Raw genomic sequence first — 16,850 nt, 5'->3', positions numbered from 1 at the left:
ACACCATAATAGTTCCTCTTTTAGCACACAGTCATTTGCATCTTATGAATTATTTACTTAGGAGTAGAAGCATTTGGGAAATGGAGTACTTCCCTGAGGGTGCACCGCTGGTTTGGAAAGTGCCTCCTGAGGCTGGAGATGTGGCTCAGTTGGTATGCTTCCCTGGCATGCACAAAGCCCATGGTTCAAATCCCCAGCATAGCATAAGCCAGGTCTGATGGTACATGTGTGTAACCTTAGGACAAGGAGATGAAGAAAGAGAAGTTTAAGGTCATCTTTGGTCATATAATGAGTTCTAGAGCAGCCTGGGCTATATGAGATTCTGTCCATAGATAGATAGATAGATAGATAGATAGATAGATAGATAGATAGATAGGTAGGTAGGTAGGTAGGTAGGTAGGTAGGTAGGTAGGTAGATAGATAGATAGATAGATAGATAGATAGATAGATAGATAAAATGTGTTTTCCATTTCCACTCATGTAGATATACTGGTTCCTCTCAATCTGTGCTCAATTACTGAACTTTATTAGTCTTTCTGATTAGATGGTTTTGAGTGAAAAAACCCTCCTCGGGCCAGTAATGGGCATAAAGAGAGACTGAGCCAGGTATGGTGGTACATACCTCTTATCTAAGCCCTTGGGAGGCAGGAACAGGAGGATTTCTTTGGGGCTACACAGGGAGTCCCAGGCAAGCCAGGACTTCATAACAAGACTTTAATCCCCAAAATACAATTAAACAAACAACACCAGAAAACAAATATGCCAAGGTGCTCGCTTTACCAGTCAAGTCAGAGCATGCGCTCACGAAGGAGCTCCTGTAGGCTTCGCGCTGTCTGGAGAGCTGGCCGTAGAAGGTGGAGTCACTGTAAAATCAGGGCCTAGAAAGACAGGGCTCAGGGGTTAAGAGCCGTGGCTGCTTTTGTGGAGGAACTGGGTTCAGTTCCCAGCATCTTTGTGGTGGCTCACACAACTGCCTGGAACTCCAATTCCAGGGGATCTCCTCCTCTGGCCAGGCCCTCCTCTGGCCTCTGCAGGTGAAAGTCATTCACACCGTGTAAGCAAAACACTCATACACATAAAACGAAAACAATCAATCTTTTTTTTTTTTTAAATATCATTTTTTTTAAACATTTATTTATTTCTTATATGTAAGTACACTGTAGCTATCTTCAGATGCACCAGAAGAGGGCGTCAGATCTCATTACGGGTGGTTGTGAGCCACCATGTGGTTGCTGGGATTTGAACTCATGGCCTTCTGAAGAGCAGTCGGTGCTCTTCCCCACTGAGCCATCTCACCAGCCCACAATCAATCTTTTAAAAGAAGAGGAGGTGAGGAGGTGGAGGAGGAATGGTAGGAAGACAGGGGAGGGGGAGGGGAGGAAGGGAGGAGGAGGTGGGAGACGAGGTGGAGGAGGAGGGGAGGAAGGGGAGGGTGGAGGAATGGCACGCTAAGGAGCAGGTGTAACTGGTGGGATTCTCTGAGAACAGCTTCTCCCTCAGACAGCCTGACTTGCCAGCGACTGTTCTGTGTTCCCTCAGCTCAAACAGATCATTTCTAGAAGCCAAGTACAGTGGTCGCCCATATCTCAGCACTCAGCTGAGGCAGGAGATTCAGAGTTTGAGGCCAGTCTGGGCTTCAAAGGAAGATCCTGGAGAGAGGGAGGGGAGAAGGGAGGAGGGAGCAAGAGATTTCACTTTTCTCTGGTGGTGCCTGCCATGCAGGAAGCCCTGGGTTCCATTCCTAGCATCACAAGATATATACAAATTTAAAAAAGAAGTGAAAGGAAGAAAATAAGAAGCTCCTATGACCCAACCAGTGTCTCGGGAGCTGTCTGTCCTTCCTATGACCCAACCAGTGTCTCGGGAGCTGTCTGTCCTTCCTATGACCCAACCAGTGTCTCAGGAGCTGTCTGTCCTTCCGCCTTCCCAGGTAGCAACCAACATTAAAACACAATCACTGAGATAAGAAATAAAACCCAAACAAACATGTCCACCCCGAGACAAAGAGCACACAGTGCTATGTCACCTCTGGTTTCGGCAGCCAAGGCACAAAATGGCTTCATCTTCAGGGGCTGCAGATCTGTAGTCATCCCATAGCCTGACCAGCCCGCTGTGAGATCCCTGCCTCCAAGGCAGCTTATCCGCCATTCTTTTGAGGGCTCCATCAAGCATGCCACCTCACAGGCCTTAGCTTGAGGTTAAGAGCCCTTGCTTATCACCGGCTCACTGGGACTTAACTGGGGTCTAGACTTGAAGCCAGCTTGTCCCGGGGTGCCATTTCTTGGTATTACGAGAAACGTAATCAGGTCCTATCAGGTTCTCATTCTTTCTGTTTGTTTGTTTTTGCTTTTTTGTTTTTCAAGATAGGGTTTTTCTTTCTATGTAGCCATGGCTGACCTGGAACTCACTCTGTAGACCAGGCTGGTCTTAAACTCAGAGATCTGCCTGCCTCTGCTTCTAAAGTATTGGGATTAAAGGCATGAGCCATCACCACCTGGCTGGTTACCATTCTTTTTTTTTTTTTTTTTTTTTTTTTTTTAAGATTTTAGGGGCTGGAGAGATGGCTCAGCGGGTAAGAGTACTGACTGTTCTTCTGAAGGTCCTGAGTTCAAATCCCAGCAACCACATGGTGGCTCACAACCATCCATAATGAGATCTGATGCCCTCTTCTGGTGTGTCTGAAGACAGCTAAGTGTCCTTACATATAATAATAAATAAATCTTTAAAAAAAATAAAAATAAAAAAAAAAAAAGATTTTAAGTACATATGTAGCTGTCTTCAGACGCACCAGAAGAGGGCATCAGATCTCATTATGGATGGTTGTGAGCCACCATGTGGTTGCTGGGATTTGAACTCATGACCTTTGGAAGGGCAGTCCATGCTCTTACCCGCTGAGCCATCTCACCAGCCCTCATGAATTCTTGTTAAGAAAACCCACGGGGTCTATCTCATGCTGCCTGTATGTACATGACTGTATGGCCATGTGCGGGAGCAAGGGCAGCCTCTGAGGGGCCCCCATCCCTGAAGAAAGCTCTCTCAAGCTGACTCTTCTATATCCAGCAGCCTTCAATTGCCTCAGCCACGGGAGCCTCGTGACCTCCTCTGCCCTCTATGCCACGGGCTAAGCCTTTCTCGGGTCACGCATGTGCCAGTACAGCTGGATAGATGGCTGAGCAGTTAAGAGCGCTGGCTACTCTTTCAGAGCTCCTGAATTTAATTCCCAGAAACCACATGGTTGTTCACAACCATCTGTAATGGGATCCGATGCACTCTTCTGGTGTGTCTGAAGACAGACAGCTACAGTGTACTCATATAAATAAAAATAAATAAATCTTAAAAAAAAAAAAACTAGACACAACAGGAGAGCTGCGTTCTATAAGAAAGCAAGCTGAGCAAGCCAGTAAGGGACATCCCTCCATGGCCTCTGAGTCAGCTCCTGCTTCCTGACCTGCTTGAGTTCCAGTCCTGACTTCCTTTGGTGATGAACAGCAATGTGGAAGTGTAAGCTGAATAAACCCTTTCCTCTCCAACTTGCTTCTTGGTCATGATGTTTGTGCAGGAATAGAAACCTGACTAAGACACCAGCCCAATGTCCAGTTTTGATGTAGTAGTTGTCCACCACCTCTGGTTCCTTCTGCCTCCCCCTCTGAGATGGCACCTAAACCCTGGGAGGAGGGGGATGTGATCCAGATGTCCCAAGTAGGGCTCCCCTCTCAACAATCTCTATTCTCTCTGTGTCTTGACTGGTTGTGTGTCCCTGCGTTAAGGGCTCCCGTCCATCAAGGTATCATTGTGTGCCATAGATTCCTCTGTGGTTGCTGTTTAAAGATTTTATTTTTATTTTATGTATATGAGTGCACTGCCAGTGTCTTCAGACAGAAGACGGCATCAGATCCCATTATAGACGGCCATGAGCCACCGTGTGGTCGATGGGAATTGAGCCCAGGACCTCTGGCAGAGCAGTCAGTGATCCTAACCTCTGCGCCATCTCCCCAGCCCGTCATGTATTACTTTAGTCACTTGATCATTGAATACCCCAGTCCTGCACGGCAGCTTGCTGCTGAGAACGCGGTTTTGTCTTCCAAGAGCACATAGTCCACTGGGTCGACATCACACACCTCTAATGCCAGCACCGGGGAAGTAGAGGCAGGAAGACTGTCATGCCTCGTGAAATGCTGCGTGAAATGCCGGGCCAGCGGAAGGCTACATAGCAAGAAACAAACCCCCAAAGGATAGAAAGAGAAATAGGAGGAAATTGACTTCTAGAATGGGGAGAGAGTTCTACAGGGGAGTGCTAAGTTACTGTGAGACTTTAGTCTAAAAGGTAGATATCCCTTGTACCTTGAACCTCAGACTCCTGGGAAATGGACACGTGGTATGTTGGCCACTAACCCTAATATTGGCTCTTAGTGAGACGGGAAAGGGTATGGTCTTATATCTTGCTGTTTAAAGGCAATAGGACTTCCTAGGGTAGGGGAACTTTTCCTAAGTCTCTGACATTCTGCAGCCCCAGCCATTGACTGAGCTCCTCAGGCTAAGGCACAGCTAGGCAGACAAGACTCTGGATCACATGAAGCAGGTCCAGGTACGGGAAGCAACTGCTGATGTTCTGCTCTGCTTGTTCACAGTGACCGACTGGCCCTCCTGCAGGTCAGGAGGATCCTGCAGCAGCTGGGTCTGGACAGCACGTGTGAAGACAGTATTGTGGTGAAGGAGGTATGTGGGGCCGTGTCCCGGAGGGCTGCCCAGATGTGCGGCGCCGGCCTGGCTGCCATCGTGGAGAAGAGGAGAGAAGACCAGGGCCTCCAGCACTTCAAGGTCACCGTGGGCGTGGATGGCACGCTGTACAAGCTGCACCCACAGTGAGTCCCCCGAGACGGATGTGGGAACTGGGACAAAGGGGCAGGCTGGTGGGTGGCCCTGGCTGGCCCCACACAGACTCTTCATCTTCACAGAGGGAAGATGTAGCTCCACAGGGATAGTAACTGGGCATGGTAGAGCCCACTGCGGCTGAGGCTGATGCAAGGGCTGGCACTCCTGCTTCCTGGTTGTCCATGTGAGGCGAGGAGTCAGCTTTTAAACTCCAGCCAGGTCAGCCGCAGGGACCTCTGCCCCTCAGGGTATGATGCATGGAGAGTAAATGGGCACCACCCAGCAGAAGCCAGGAGGCATAGGACCCAGTTCTTGCCTGCTTTGAGCATCAGCTCTTTTTAGAGGGTTGGGGGTGGCAATTCCGAGACAGGGTTTCTCTGTGTAGCACTGGCAGTCCTGGAACTCACTCTGTAGACCAGGCTAGCCTCGAACTCAGAAATCCACCTGCCTCTGCCTCCCGAGTGCTGGGATTAAAGGCATGCCCCACCCTCTCCTAGCAGAAGCTATAATTTTTTTTCAATGCTTCCCATCTTCTTTCGGTGACAAGGAGATGTGGAACAAGATTTTAAAAGTCCTGTGGTACTGGTCTCTGCCTTACAGTTTTGTCCCTTGGGTGACACACATTTTGGGGTTTGATTTTAACAAATATAGCCTCTTAAAGATCTTTACATCTCTTTTGTACATACATGCATATCTATTATGTACATATGTGGATGCATAGGCATTAATTCTCTTCTCTCAGCAATGGGACCCTTAGTGCGGTCCTGTGAGACTCCTACAGCTAGCACCATACTTGACTCACGGGAATGGGGTTTTTGCCTAAGGCCGGGGAGGAAAACTTGGTCGCCATGATACAGTCCACCAACCCCACTACAAGGACTGATGTCCTGTCTTCCTCTTTGTCCCAGCTTCTCCCGGATACTTCAGGAGACGGTGAAAGAGCTGGCCCCTCAGTGCGATGTGATGTTCATGCTGTCAGAAGACGGCAGCGGGAAGGGAGCGGCTCTGATCACAGCTGTAGCCAAGAGGTTGCAGCAGCCACGGAAGGACAACTAGGTGGCCCTGCCGGGTGATGACCGGGGGGACCACCAGACGACCTCCTGGCTGGCCTTCCTCTCTCCGTACTCTAAGCATCCTGGTACTGTCTTGGCAGTGGCACTCGGCAACACCTCCATTGGCATAGTTTAGCCAAAGATGGGCCGATTTTCAAAATCAAAGGATCTAGCTCCAAAGAATGAGCCTTCAATAGTATCAGGCCTCTGGGTTGCTGGAGCGTCCCTCTCGGGCATTAAGCTACCTCTGGTGGGAGATTGGGCTTGAACCCTTGAGAGGGAGAAAGGCTTAGTGAACTAGGGGACCTAGGTTAACATGGCCTCACTTGGTATGATGGCTTTCTAGACACCGGGATGCGGGGGAACAAGGGCTTTGGCCCCTGCATCTCTGAGTGCCGAGGGGCCCACTGCCTTGGAGCCAGAAGGAATCTCACCCACTCAGGGCACTCTGTGAGCACCCAGGGTGTCACCCTCCCCCCATGTGTGTATTGTGGGGTGGGACACCATTCAAGGTACTGTTCTTCATTCATGTGACACAGTAGGTGTCACTGCTGTCTGCGTTTGTTTCAAGGACTATTAGGATACGAATATGGTATCCATGAATAAAAGAAACTCGGGTTTCTAAGAACCTTGGCGCAAGGTATCAAGTTTTCTCCCAAGATGCTTGTTGGCATCTCCATGTCCTATCAAGAGAGAATAAGGGGCTGGGCGGTGGTGGTGCACACCTTTAATCCCAGCACTTGGGAGGCAGAGGCAGGCGATTTCTGAGTTCGAGGCCAGCCTGGTCTACAGAGTGAGTTCCAGGACAGCCAGGGCTATACAGAGAAACCCTGTCTCGGAAAAAAAAAAGAAAAAGAAAAAAAAAGAGAGAGAGAGAATAAGGGTTCTGTTGAGTCCAGTCGAGACTTCCCGCCCATAGAAGATCTATGGAACTCTGATTATCCAAATTTCACCTGACTGAAGTTTGGGACTTCCCAAGACTGAGCAGTGACCATGTGACCTGACAGTGCTTGCTCTTGAACTGGTATCAGCTGGAAGTTGTATGTGTGAGTATGTGTGCATGTGCATGTGTCCATATGCTGGTGTCTGTACGTGTAGATATGTGTTCACGTGTATATTTGTGTGTACATGTAGATATGTGTGCACATGTAGATATGTGTTCATGTGTGTATTTGTGTGTCTGCACATGTAGTTGTGTATACATGCAGATATGTTTTCAAGTGGAGGTGTGTGTGTGTATCTACACATGTGGATATGTGTTCACGTGTGCATGTGTATCTTTGTGTGTGCACACATGTAGGTGTGTATTCATGTGTATGTGTTTGTATTTGTGTGTGTATATGTGTGTGTGTGGACTTGTGCATGGAGGCCAGAGGAAAACCTAGTCTATGTCACCCTCAGAAATGCCTTCCATCTCCTTCAGTGGGATCTGGGGACCACTGGTTAGGCTAGGCTGGCTGTCCAGCAAGTCCCAGGCATCCTCCTGGCTCCTCCTCCCACCAATAGAATTACAGGCACACCAACCACACCAGGCAGGTATCCTCATCTGAGGCTGAGACTCAGCCCTGATGTTAGGAGACAAGCACCTCCCTATCTCCCAGCCCAGAGTCCCTTTCTCCTCCTCTGCTGCTCTCCCTCTCCCCAGGTAACGTCCTCCTGTCCCCCAGTGTTCCCTAACCCTGCCTACTGGAACTATGTGGAGTGGATGTGTCCCCCGACGCTTTCTCCAGGAGCCTTCCCTTTCCGCTTTGCTCCCAGCTCTTCCCTGAATGCCTGCACTTTCTATCTTGTCCCCTGACCCTGTGGACTCCTTATCTGGTTTAGAAGGTTGTAAGCTTGTTAACACATGTATCTTTTTTTTATTATTATTAATTTTTATTTTTGTTTTTGTTTTTGTTTTGTTTTGTTTTGTTTTGAGACAGGTTTTCTGTATAGTTCTGGCTGTCCTGGAACTCATTCTGTAAACCAAGCTGACCTCAAACCAAGCTGACCTAGTACGCACAGAGATCTGCCTGCCTCTCTCTGCCTCCCCAGCGCTGAGATTCTAGGCATGTGCCACCGCCAACCGTCTGGATGTACCCTTATTTCATTGTCAGAAGAAACCCAGGGCTGCATCACCTTGTTTAAACATCTCCTGAGGAGGAATATGGCTTTTAAAGCAAAGCTTTCTAAGAACTTTTCCTGGGGGATGTGGTGAGGAAATGACAGTTCATTCTCATGGGAAACAAAAGTGAGGAGAATGTTAGTTATTGCAGAAGGTTGATCTGTTGTGTTTGGCACACTGGTTCAATCCCATATTGTTGCTGGATGCCCCTTCCTAAGAGGATGGCTCCCTGTGCTGAGGGTGGTCACGTGCTGAGGCGGTGTGTGGTGGCAGACAGAACCAGAGAGGTGGGGAGAGTAGCGGCCAGGGCTAGGACCAGATGAGGGAGCCCAAGGGGCCTCTGCAATGCTTTCTGGAACTGTCAGTGAACATGTCCTGTGAACAGGTCCTAGGTGGCACAGTCATGAACATGTCGTCCTGTGAACAGGTCCTAGGTGGCACCATCAGCCTTTTCTGTGTTTTAAAGCTATGCCTTTCTGGAGAAGTGTTATAGGGTTTGGTAAATTTATTGTTTTTATTTGGATATAATATTCTTTGGGGAAATCTCTTCCTTTCCCCCCATTCCCTCTCCTCCTTAAAAAAAGATTGAGTTTTATTTTATGCGTATGAATGTTTTGCACACATGTGTCTCTGCACTGTGTGCATGCCTGGTACCTAAAAGGCCAGAAGAGAGCATCAGATCCCCTGAATCCGGACTTACAGGTGGCGATGAGCTGCTGTGTGGGTACTGGGAATGAAATGTGTGTCCCATGCGGGAACAGCCACTGCTCTTAGCTAGAGCCGTCTTTCCAGGCTCTTCCTTTGGTTTTTAAGTTTTCACATTTTTATTTGTGTGTATGTGCACATGTGTGTATGTGTGTGTGTAGGCTGGAGGGCATCTTTCTCGAACTAGTTCTCTCTTCTACCATGTAGGTTCTGGGACTGAACTCAGGTCCAGTGTGGTGGTAAGCACTCCTAACAACTGAGCTCCCTCGTGGGCACTTCTTGTAGTCTTTTTGAGACAGTCCAGGTTGCCCTGGAACACTGTCAGTACTCCTGTATCTGCCTCCTGGTGGTTCGCCTCCCAGCTTTACTGGACCCTGAAGAAATCTTACTAGGTTTGGTCGTTTGTTTTTTTTTTCCTTATTTATTTATTTGTTTGTTTGTTTATATTTTACATACATTGGTGTTTTGCCAGCATGCGTGACAGAGTAGGCATCCCCTGGAACAGGAGTTATATAGACAGCTGTGAACCACCGTGTGGTTGCTGGGAATTAACCCGTGGCTTCTGGAAGAGCAGCCAGTGCTCTAACTGCTGAGCCAGCTCCCCAGCCCTCTAGGTTTCGCCTTAATTATCTGGAAACCTGGCTGTCCTTGTAACCTCTCCACAGTTCTTCCTGGACACCACACCCTCAGCTCTCTATCCCACTTCCCTCTGAGCCTGCAGCATCCTTTTGGGGTAGGTGATCTGGCCCCCAGGTTTAGCCTGCTGGACCACCCTGGTCTCTCAGCACATGTAAGCAGGTCTGAGGGGGTTATCCAACCTTCTTGCCTAGTTCTGATCTCTTATAAGGAAAAGGAGTCCCAAGGTATCTAGGTCCCCTTAGCCACTGCAACCAGTTGATGACATCACAGAGTTTGAGCTAGAATAGGAACTCCAGAGACGGCAAACATCCATTCTATGACTGCAGGAGTCCCGGAAACACCTGGGACCATGGAGGGTCCTCCTCTTCTCAAGGCTCGATAGGTTAGACCAGTAACTTCATCAAGGTAAACTGTCTTTGGGAGAACCTCATGGTCTGTCTTCTTTAGACGATAGGCTGGGGATGTAGCTCCATTGATAGAGAACCTGCCTGCCTAGCATGTACAAAGTCATGGGTTTGGTCCCTAGCACCGTATAAAGTCAGAATGGTGATACTTGTCCTCAAATTCCAGCCCTCAGGAGGAGAATTCAAGGTCATCCTTGGCTATTCAATGAGTTAAAAACCAGCCTCAATACATATAATCCCATTCCATAGAAAATGAACTCAGCCATGGCATTGTGGAGGCAGAAGTAGGTAGATCTCTGTGAATTTGAGGCCAGCCTGGGCTACATAACGAGGTTCAGTCTCAGCAATCAAAGAAAAGAGCATTCTTTTCTACATTTTAGAGCCCTGTGCTTCCTTTCTCTTGGTGCCCTCTATAGAACGAGCTGGTGGGTAAAAATGTGGGTAGGTACCTCCATCACCTGCTTTCCCAGGACAAGTGGCCTGATTCGCGGTCCCATTCAGAAACAATTCGCTTCTGTCCATGGGCAAGAAAGGATCTCACTGGGAGTGAGGACTGACTGGTTTCTCGTCCTCCATGCTCCTGATGGTCCCCAGAGCCCGCCGCGGCAGTGGGCGGTGTACAGCCCTGGTGCTCTGAAGAAACCGATGAGTGAAGGAAGCCTCGCAAATGAATGGATTCACTGCTTCTGTCTGACTCTCTCCCATTCATCTGTCTCACCCAGCGGGGCCTGAGCTTTACACACAAAGTAGGCCCTCTGTACGGGATGGCTCAGTTAGTGTGGAGACCTATTCAAGGCACTGAAGACCCAAGGGAATTTGATGCTTATTGTGCCGAGTTAGAGTTCACAGGAAAGAGAAAGGCAAGTTTGTATCCGTAAGGCGACATAGGAAAGAAGGACCAGGCGGAGGCAGACTGGAGGCTCCTTCCTTTAGATCCAAAGAGTGTGTGCTCCTCCTGTGCACATATGCACCCTGGGCCACTGGGGTAAAGGCCTGAAGTGTAGCTTTTCTGAGAAAAGTGTTGAGTGCATAAGATGCATAAGATTACTGAGGGTATTATAAAATGGCTCTTAGGAAGTAGTGCTAAGGCTGGGGAGGCATGTCTGGAATTCTCATGCTTGGGAGGCTGAGGCAAAGGCCACAAGTTCAAGGTTAGTCTGTGCCACATAGAGAGTCTAGCTGAGAATACATAGCGAATATCTGTCTCAAACCCCCACTATACCAGCCCAAAAGGAGAAAGTGGGAATACTCATACATATAATTTTTAACTCATTATATAACAAGCACCAACAGAACTGACTAGCAATCATAATTTTGAAGCTCTCCTGAGTATAAAACCTCATCTTGAGACATTTACGATAATCTCAACAAGAGTATCCGTGGCTTCCGGATCAGTGTGACGGCCCAGTGGGTTAAGGCACTCGTGGCTAAGCTCGGCCACCTGAATGTGGAAGAAGAGACTCGACTCCCAAAAGTTGTCCTCTGACCACCTCATGCATGATGGGGACATGCGCTACCCACCCCATAAACATAAAAATAACATTTAAAAAGTCTGTGGTTTCTATTGACGACGAAGGCACGGGCACCATTGAACCTACTGTGGTTCTCGCTCCTAGAAACATTTAGAAATTCCTCTTCATCTATGAGAGCTCATAATGTAAGATCTGTGTCCCCTGTATTTCTTGCTAGCGGCATAGGCTCTTCATTTCTGCAGGCTGGGAGAAATGTACGCCATTTTATTTAAATAGCTTCAACTGCTTCCTGGCGTTCTTACCATCCCGATACTGGCTCTTTTGCTTCTGCCTTCCCTGCCATCTAACTTGTAAACTCTTGTATTTCTCTTGCCTTCTTGTACACTTATTAGGGCAGTGGACTCTGCCAGCTAAGCAGCTTCTTCCCCAGTCTTGAATCTAATCAGTGGTTATCTGTCTATCTGGGGTTTGATCTTCTATAGTCTAAATGATATCTTTTACTATAATATTAATTCTTTTAAAAACTTCATCCAAGCCGGGCGTGGTGGCGCACGTCTTTAATCCCATCACTTGGGAGGCAGAGGCAGGTGGATTTCTGAATTTGAGGCCAGCCTGGTTTATGGAGTGAGTTCCAGGACAGCCAGGGCTACACAGAGAAACCCTGTCTTGAAAAACAACAACAAAAAAAATTTCACCCAGTATATTTTGATCCTATTAGTTCCAGCTGGGGAGTTCATGAGCACAGTGGTCCTGTAAACAGTATCTTTTAAAGAAAAAGTTTCTGAAGCTAAGTACAGTGGTCCATATCTGTAATCTCAGCACTTAGAAAACAGAGGTGGGGGACTCAGGTGTTTAAAGCCAGCCTGGGCTACATGAGACTCTGTCTCAAAAAAAGATTTAAATAGAAATTAAAATTTGAAGTCTAATCTTTTATTCTGTGTTTTCATATTCTATCCTCCCAAAAGAAAAAAAAAAGCCACCAAAATATGGGTCCATGTTCTTATTACTTTTCAATGAGGGATTTCTCATGTTTTTATTATTTCTTGGTGACTTATTTTATGTATCTCACATGCCATATTTCTAGCTCTTTCTCTGACTTCAGCTCTTACTTTGCATATATACCTCTCTCCTCACTCGGTCAAGTGTCTCTGCCATCCCTCTGTGACACCCTTAGTCGGCCTGTGCTGATTTCTGTTAGAAGTCACATGCTTCCCAGTTTGTTGACATTCTTTCCGGGTGGCTTTCCTCCTCAGATGTCTGGTGACTTTTGTCCTGTAAGCTTTTCGCCCACGGGTCACCCACTGCTCTCTCCTGGAATGCTCTGGGTCGGGGCCACTTTCATCGGAGTCATTCTGAAGAAAGGAGAGAGGGGAGGTAACCTTGAAAGCAGAGTCCAGGGCACCCCAAGTCCTCAGAGAAGCCCTCCTGCTAACCCTCCTACCCTTGTCGACTTGACGTGAATTAGAGCCATGTGGGAGGATGAAACTTCAACTGAGGAATGCTCGATCAGGTGGGCTGGTAGGCAGGTCTGTGGGGTTTTGTCTTGATTAATGATTGACACGAGGACCCAGCTCATTGTGGGCAGTGCCACCCCTGGGCTGGTGGTCTTTGGTTGTATAAGAATGCCGGCGGAGCAAGCCCTGGAGAGCAAGCCAGGAGGCAGCACCCTTCCAAGGTCTCCTCCATTCCTGCCTCGACTTCCTGCTAACTTCCCTCGATGGGGCGGTGATGGACCGTGTCCTGAATGTAAGCCCAGATAAGCCCCTGCCTCCTCACCCCAAGTCGATTTAGGTCATGGTGTCTGTCATAATGATACAAAGCCAACTGGGATAAGCCTCAGGACTCCTGGGCAGGCTTTTAGGAGTTGGCCTTCGTTGTGTTTGGAATCAGTAGCCAGGGGAGTATATATATCAGTGTCAAGGCTGCCCACCCCAAGGGGCTGGTGAGTGAGTGAGCTAGCCTCTGTGAGCCTGGCTGTGCTCAGAACCCACTGACACCTGCGCTGGCCTTGAAGCCCGAAGGTTCAACAGTAAGGGGGCAGGCAGCAGTTGTCTCTGGTCCCTCATACAGAGATGCAGAGTTAATTCACCATGGGAAGGAGGGCATGCTAGACCACCACTGTCCGCTGAGCGTACGATACCCCCATCCCAGAAGCAAAATTTCAATCTACCTCCACGGATTTTACCTACAGAAAAGACCATTTTGTGGGGTGCAGTTGGTACACAGAGAGGGGACCTTATTTTACACATTGTCCTTCTTGGCTTGACAATAAGCCTTACCATCAACCACACACACACACACACACACACACACACCTGCACATATGTAGCAAATGTGCAGCTTGGTCTTCATGTGGGTCCCCCAACAACTGGCATGTGCACTGTCCCAGACTCTGGTGGTGATCTAAGCATCCATTCCCCTAACTGGGCTGCCTTGTCTGGCCTCAGTGGGAGAGGATGTGCCTAGCCTGCAGTGACTTGATGTACCAGGATAGGATAATACCCAAAGGGGGCTCTCCCTTCTCAGATGAGAAGGGGAGGAGGGGAGGATCTATGTGAGGGGATACTGGGAGGAAGAGGGGGACTGATACTGGGATGTAAAGTGCATTTTTTTTTTTCTCGAGACAGGGTTTCTCTGTATAGCCCTGGCTGTCCTGAAACTCACTCTGTAGACCAGGCTGGCCTCGAACTCAGCAATCTGCCTGCCTCTGCCTCCCAAGTGCTGGGATTAAAGGCGTGTGCCACCACCGCCCGGCGTAAAGTGCATTTTTAAAGTGAATTTTTAAAACGTTTTTACAACCTCTACTTCTCTTAACAGAACAGCATGACTAACCATTAGGATGCAGGCTATTTATTTATTTATTTATTTGCATTTATATAACCCCTTACAGGTAGAGACATAACTCTGTTTTCTCAGTATGGATGAAAATCATTTATGTTATAGTTAACTGTAGAGAGGAATAGAATAGTGGACACTCTGGGGTGAGCCTGGCACGGGCTTAAAACAGAGAACATAGGGGACAGTTCACGGGGAAACCAACAGTCATTCATTCAAGCCCCAGGTCAGATCCAGCACGTTCTTGGAGCCAACCCATGACACCCAAAACACTGGTCACTCACATCATGGCCGCCTTGAGTGGTTTGCCTGAAGTCCTGTGGGGGCCTCGTGGTTCTGTTCTGGCCATCTTCTGACTCCTCACAGCCTTTCCTCCTGTGGCTGGGACCCCGAAGGCAACTGATGCTGAGCCATATCTGAAATCCACCAAATCTGTCCAAGACAAATGCAGCGACAGTCAGTCTCTGGCCTTGACTCTAGTCTGTCTCAGTCTCTGCATGTGCTTCTGAGCTCAGGGAGTGCCCGAAGCTAAGGCACTGGACCTCCCTGGGATGAAAGCTTGGATCTGAACGGTTAGACAGTGTCTGGGATTGTGCACAAAAGAGAATTGAATTGTAGATCAGCTGGGGAGCCAGTGAGACAGCCCCGAGGCCCTCAGCCTCCAGGGCTGGACGCCTGTGGGAGCGCATAGCTGGCATTTTTTTTTTTAAAGCATGAGCTTAGGAAGTCTTTGGCTTCCTCTACCAAGCCGAAAGCGCTTGAATTCAATGACTTGAGGTAGGATGGGAGGCTTTGGCTTGCCTTTTGTTCTCTGGTGAAAGCAACCCAGATTTGGCTTGAGTGGTCGGAGGCCCCGGGGAGATGAGGGTTTGGTCTGGTGCTAGATGAAGCAGGTTTGAGAGCGCTGTGGTTACCCTTTGGCAACTGCAAGAGTGTGGAGGAAGCTGCCTGCAGTTTCAGAGGAGGGGGTTCCGACTGGACTCTCCAGACACCATCTTGATTTGAGAAGCCTCCAAGCACCGATAAGTAGTAAGTTCTGAGGTTTACCTCTGGCCGGTGCTGTCTCAGAAACCCTTAAGGCAGTGCAGTTCTTCTCAACCTGTGGGTCTCGAGGCCTTTTGAGGGGAATGAAAGACCCTTTCACAGGGGTCACATAGCAGATATCCTGCAGGTGTTTGATTATTCTTTTGAGACAGGGTTTCTCTGTGTAGCCCTGGCTGTCCTGGAACTCACTCTGTAGACCAGGCTGGCCTCGAACTCAGAAATCGCCTGCCTCTGCCTCCCAGGTGCTGGGATTAAAGGCGTGCGCCACCACCACCCGGCTATATGATTATTCTTAACGGTAGCAAAATGGTTGGTTATGAAGTAGCCACGAAATGGTTTTATCGTTGGGGGCTGGGGGGGGGGCACCACAACATGAGGAACTGTATTAAACGGTCGTAGCATTAGGAAGGTTGAGAACCACTGCCTTAGGGGTTGGCATCTCCTCCAGAGGGTGGCACCCGGAGAGACCCCACAGCGGCTGCGGCTGAGATGCTGAAGCTGAGAGGTAGGCCTGCCCTAGGGGTCTTACCCGGAACTTCAGGAAGGCGCTCTCTGATATGAGATACCTCTCCACCGCTAGGTCTTGGATGACCTCCAGGCGGGTCCAGTGAGATGGCCGTGTGGGTAAGCGGGCTTGCAGCCAAGCTTGACATCCTCTGAGTTTGATCCCTGGAGCCCACTCCCACAAGTTGTCTTTTGACTTTCATGGGGTACACTATGCGCAAGTGTGTTCACATGTACACACCTGTACAAGTGAACACACACCTACAAATGCCAAAGAAAATTAAATTTACAAACTCTCCTTGAGGCCAGGTCCTGGTGGCACTCCTTTGGTCCCAGTGCTCGGGAGGCAGAGGCAGGCAGATTTCTCTGAGTTCGAGGCCAGCCTGGTCTACAGAGTGAGTTCCAGGACAGCCAGGGCTACACAGAGAAACCCTGTCTTTGTCTTGAAAAAAAAAAAAAAAACTTCTTGACTTACACTAGCATGCTGCCTTGACATCTTTTTATTATATGATTTATTATATTATGTTATATTATATTATATTATTATATTGTCTATGTACTGTCTGTGCTGCAGGGTCAGAAGACAATCTGAATACATCCTCTCCTTCCACCATGTGAGTTCTGAGCTCCTTATCTGCTGAGCCATCTTGCCAGCCCTAGAGATACATTTTTTTAAGATTTTTTTTTTTAATTTTATGTGTTTGGGTATTTTGCCTTCATAGGTGTCTATGTACCACACGAGTGCCGGTCAGAAAAGAGTGTTCTTTTAGTTTTTGTTTTGTTTTGTTTTTAATCAAGGTTCACCTGGCCCCTGCATCTGAGAAAGGCCTCTGAGGCAAACTCTGGCCTAGTCCCAGTTGCCACCCCCTTCCACCAGAAGCCTTGCAGGATCAATATGGGACTCCCTAGTCTCTTCACGACAGCTGCCACTTGTAGCTGGTCTCTGTGACTTGTGGGATTTCGTAGCCTCTCTCCTGCAGGCTGTAAGCTCTGTGAAAGCATAACTTACAAAAAACAAAAAAAGCAGAGAAGTGGGGTGGCTGGGGGAAGAACAGGGCCACCCCCAGACCATTGTAGAACAGAATGAGATAACAATAGCTTTTGTCCCCACTGAGAGAGGAGGAGCAAGGCAGAAGCAGGTAGGAGGGGACCAAGACATTCACTAGAGCATCTGGTTCACCTGACTCCCTGAGCGCGCTCTCTCTCTCTTTCTCTCTCT

General features: G+C 48.5%; 2 protein-coding genes across 2 annotated transcripts in view; both read left to right on the top strand.

Annotated features, from left to right (window-relative positions):
* Hkdc1 (hexokinase domain containing 1) overlaps nucleotides 1-5,929 on the top strand; it is a 43,792-nt gene extending 37,863 nt beyond the window's left edge. Inside the window, exons 17-18 of the mRNA XM_031347086.1 lie at nucleotides 4,629-4,862; nucleotides 5,781-5,929. Of these exons, the coding sequence (XP_031202946.1) occupies nucleotides 4,629-4,862; nucleotides 5,781-5,928 (382 nt within the window). The 3' untranslated portion in view covers nucleotide 5,929. The remainder of the gene's footprint in view (nucleotides 1-4,628; nucleotides 4,863-5,780) is intronic.
* A 3,716-nt stretch (nucleotides 5,930-9,645) lies between these two features.
* Hk1 (hexokinase 1) overlaps nucleotides 9,646-16,850 on the top strand; it is a 106,143-nt gene continuing 98,938 nt past the window's right edge. The window contains exon 1 of the mRNA XM_031348721.1: nucleotides 9,646-9,777. The gene's annotated coding sequence lies outside the window, so the exon portion shown is untranslated. The remainder of the gene's footprint in view (nucleotides 9,778-16,850) is intronic.

The sequence above is a fragment of the Mastomys coucha genome, unplaced genomic scaffold (assembly GCF_008632895.1).
Source record: "Mastomys coucha isolate ucsf_1 unplaced genomic scaffold, UCSF_Mcou_1 pScaffold3, whole genome shotgun sequence".
In the NCBI taxonomy this organism is placed as follows: domain Eukaryota; kingdom Metazoa; phylum Chordata; class Mammalia; order Rodentia; family Muridae; genus Mastomys; species Mastomys coucha.
This window is presented reverse-complemented; position numbering and strand designations above follow the sequence as displayed.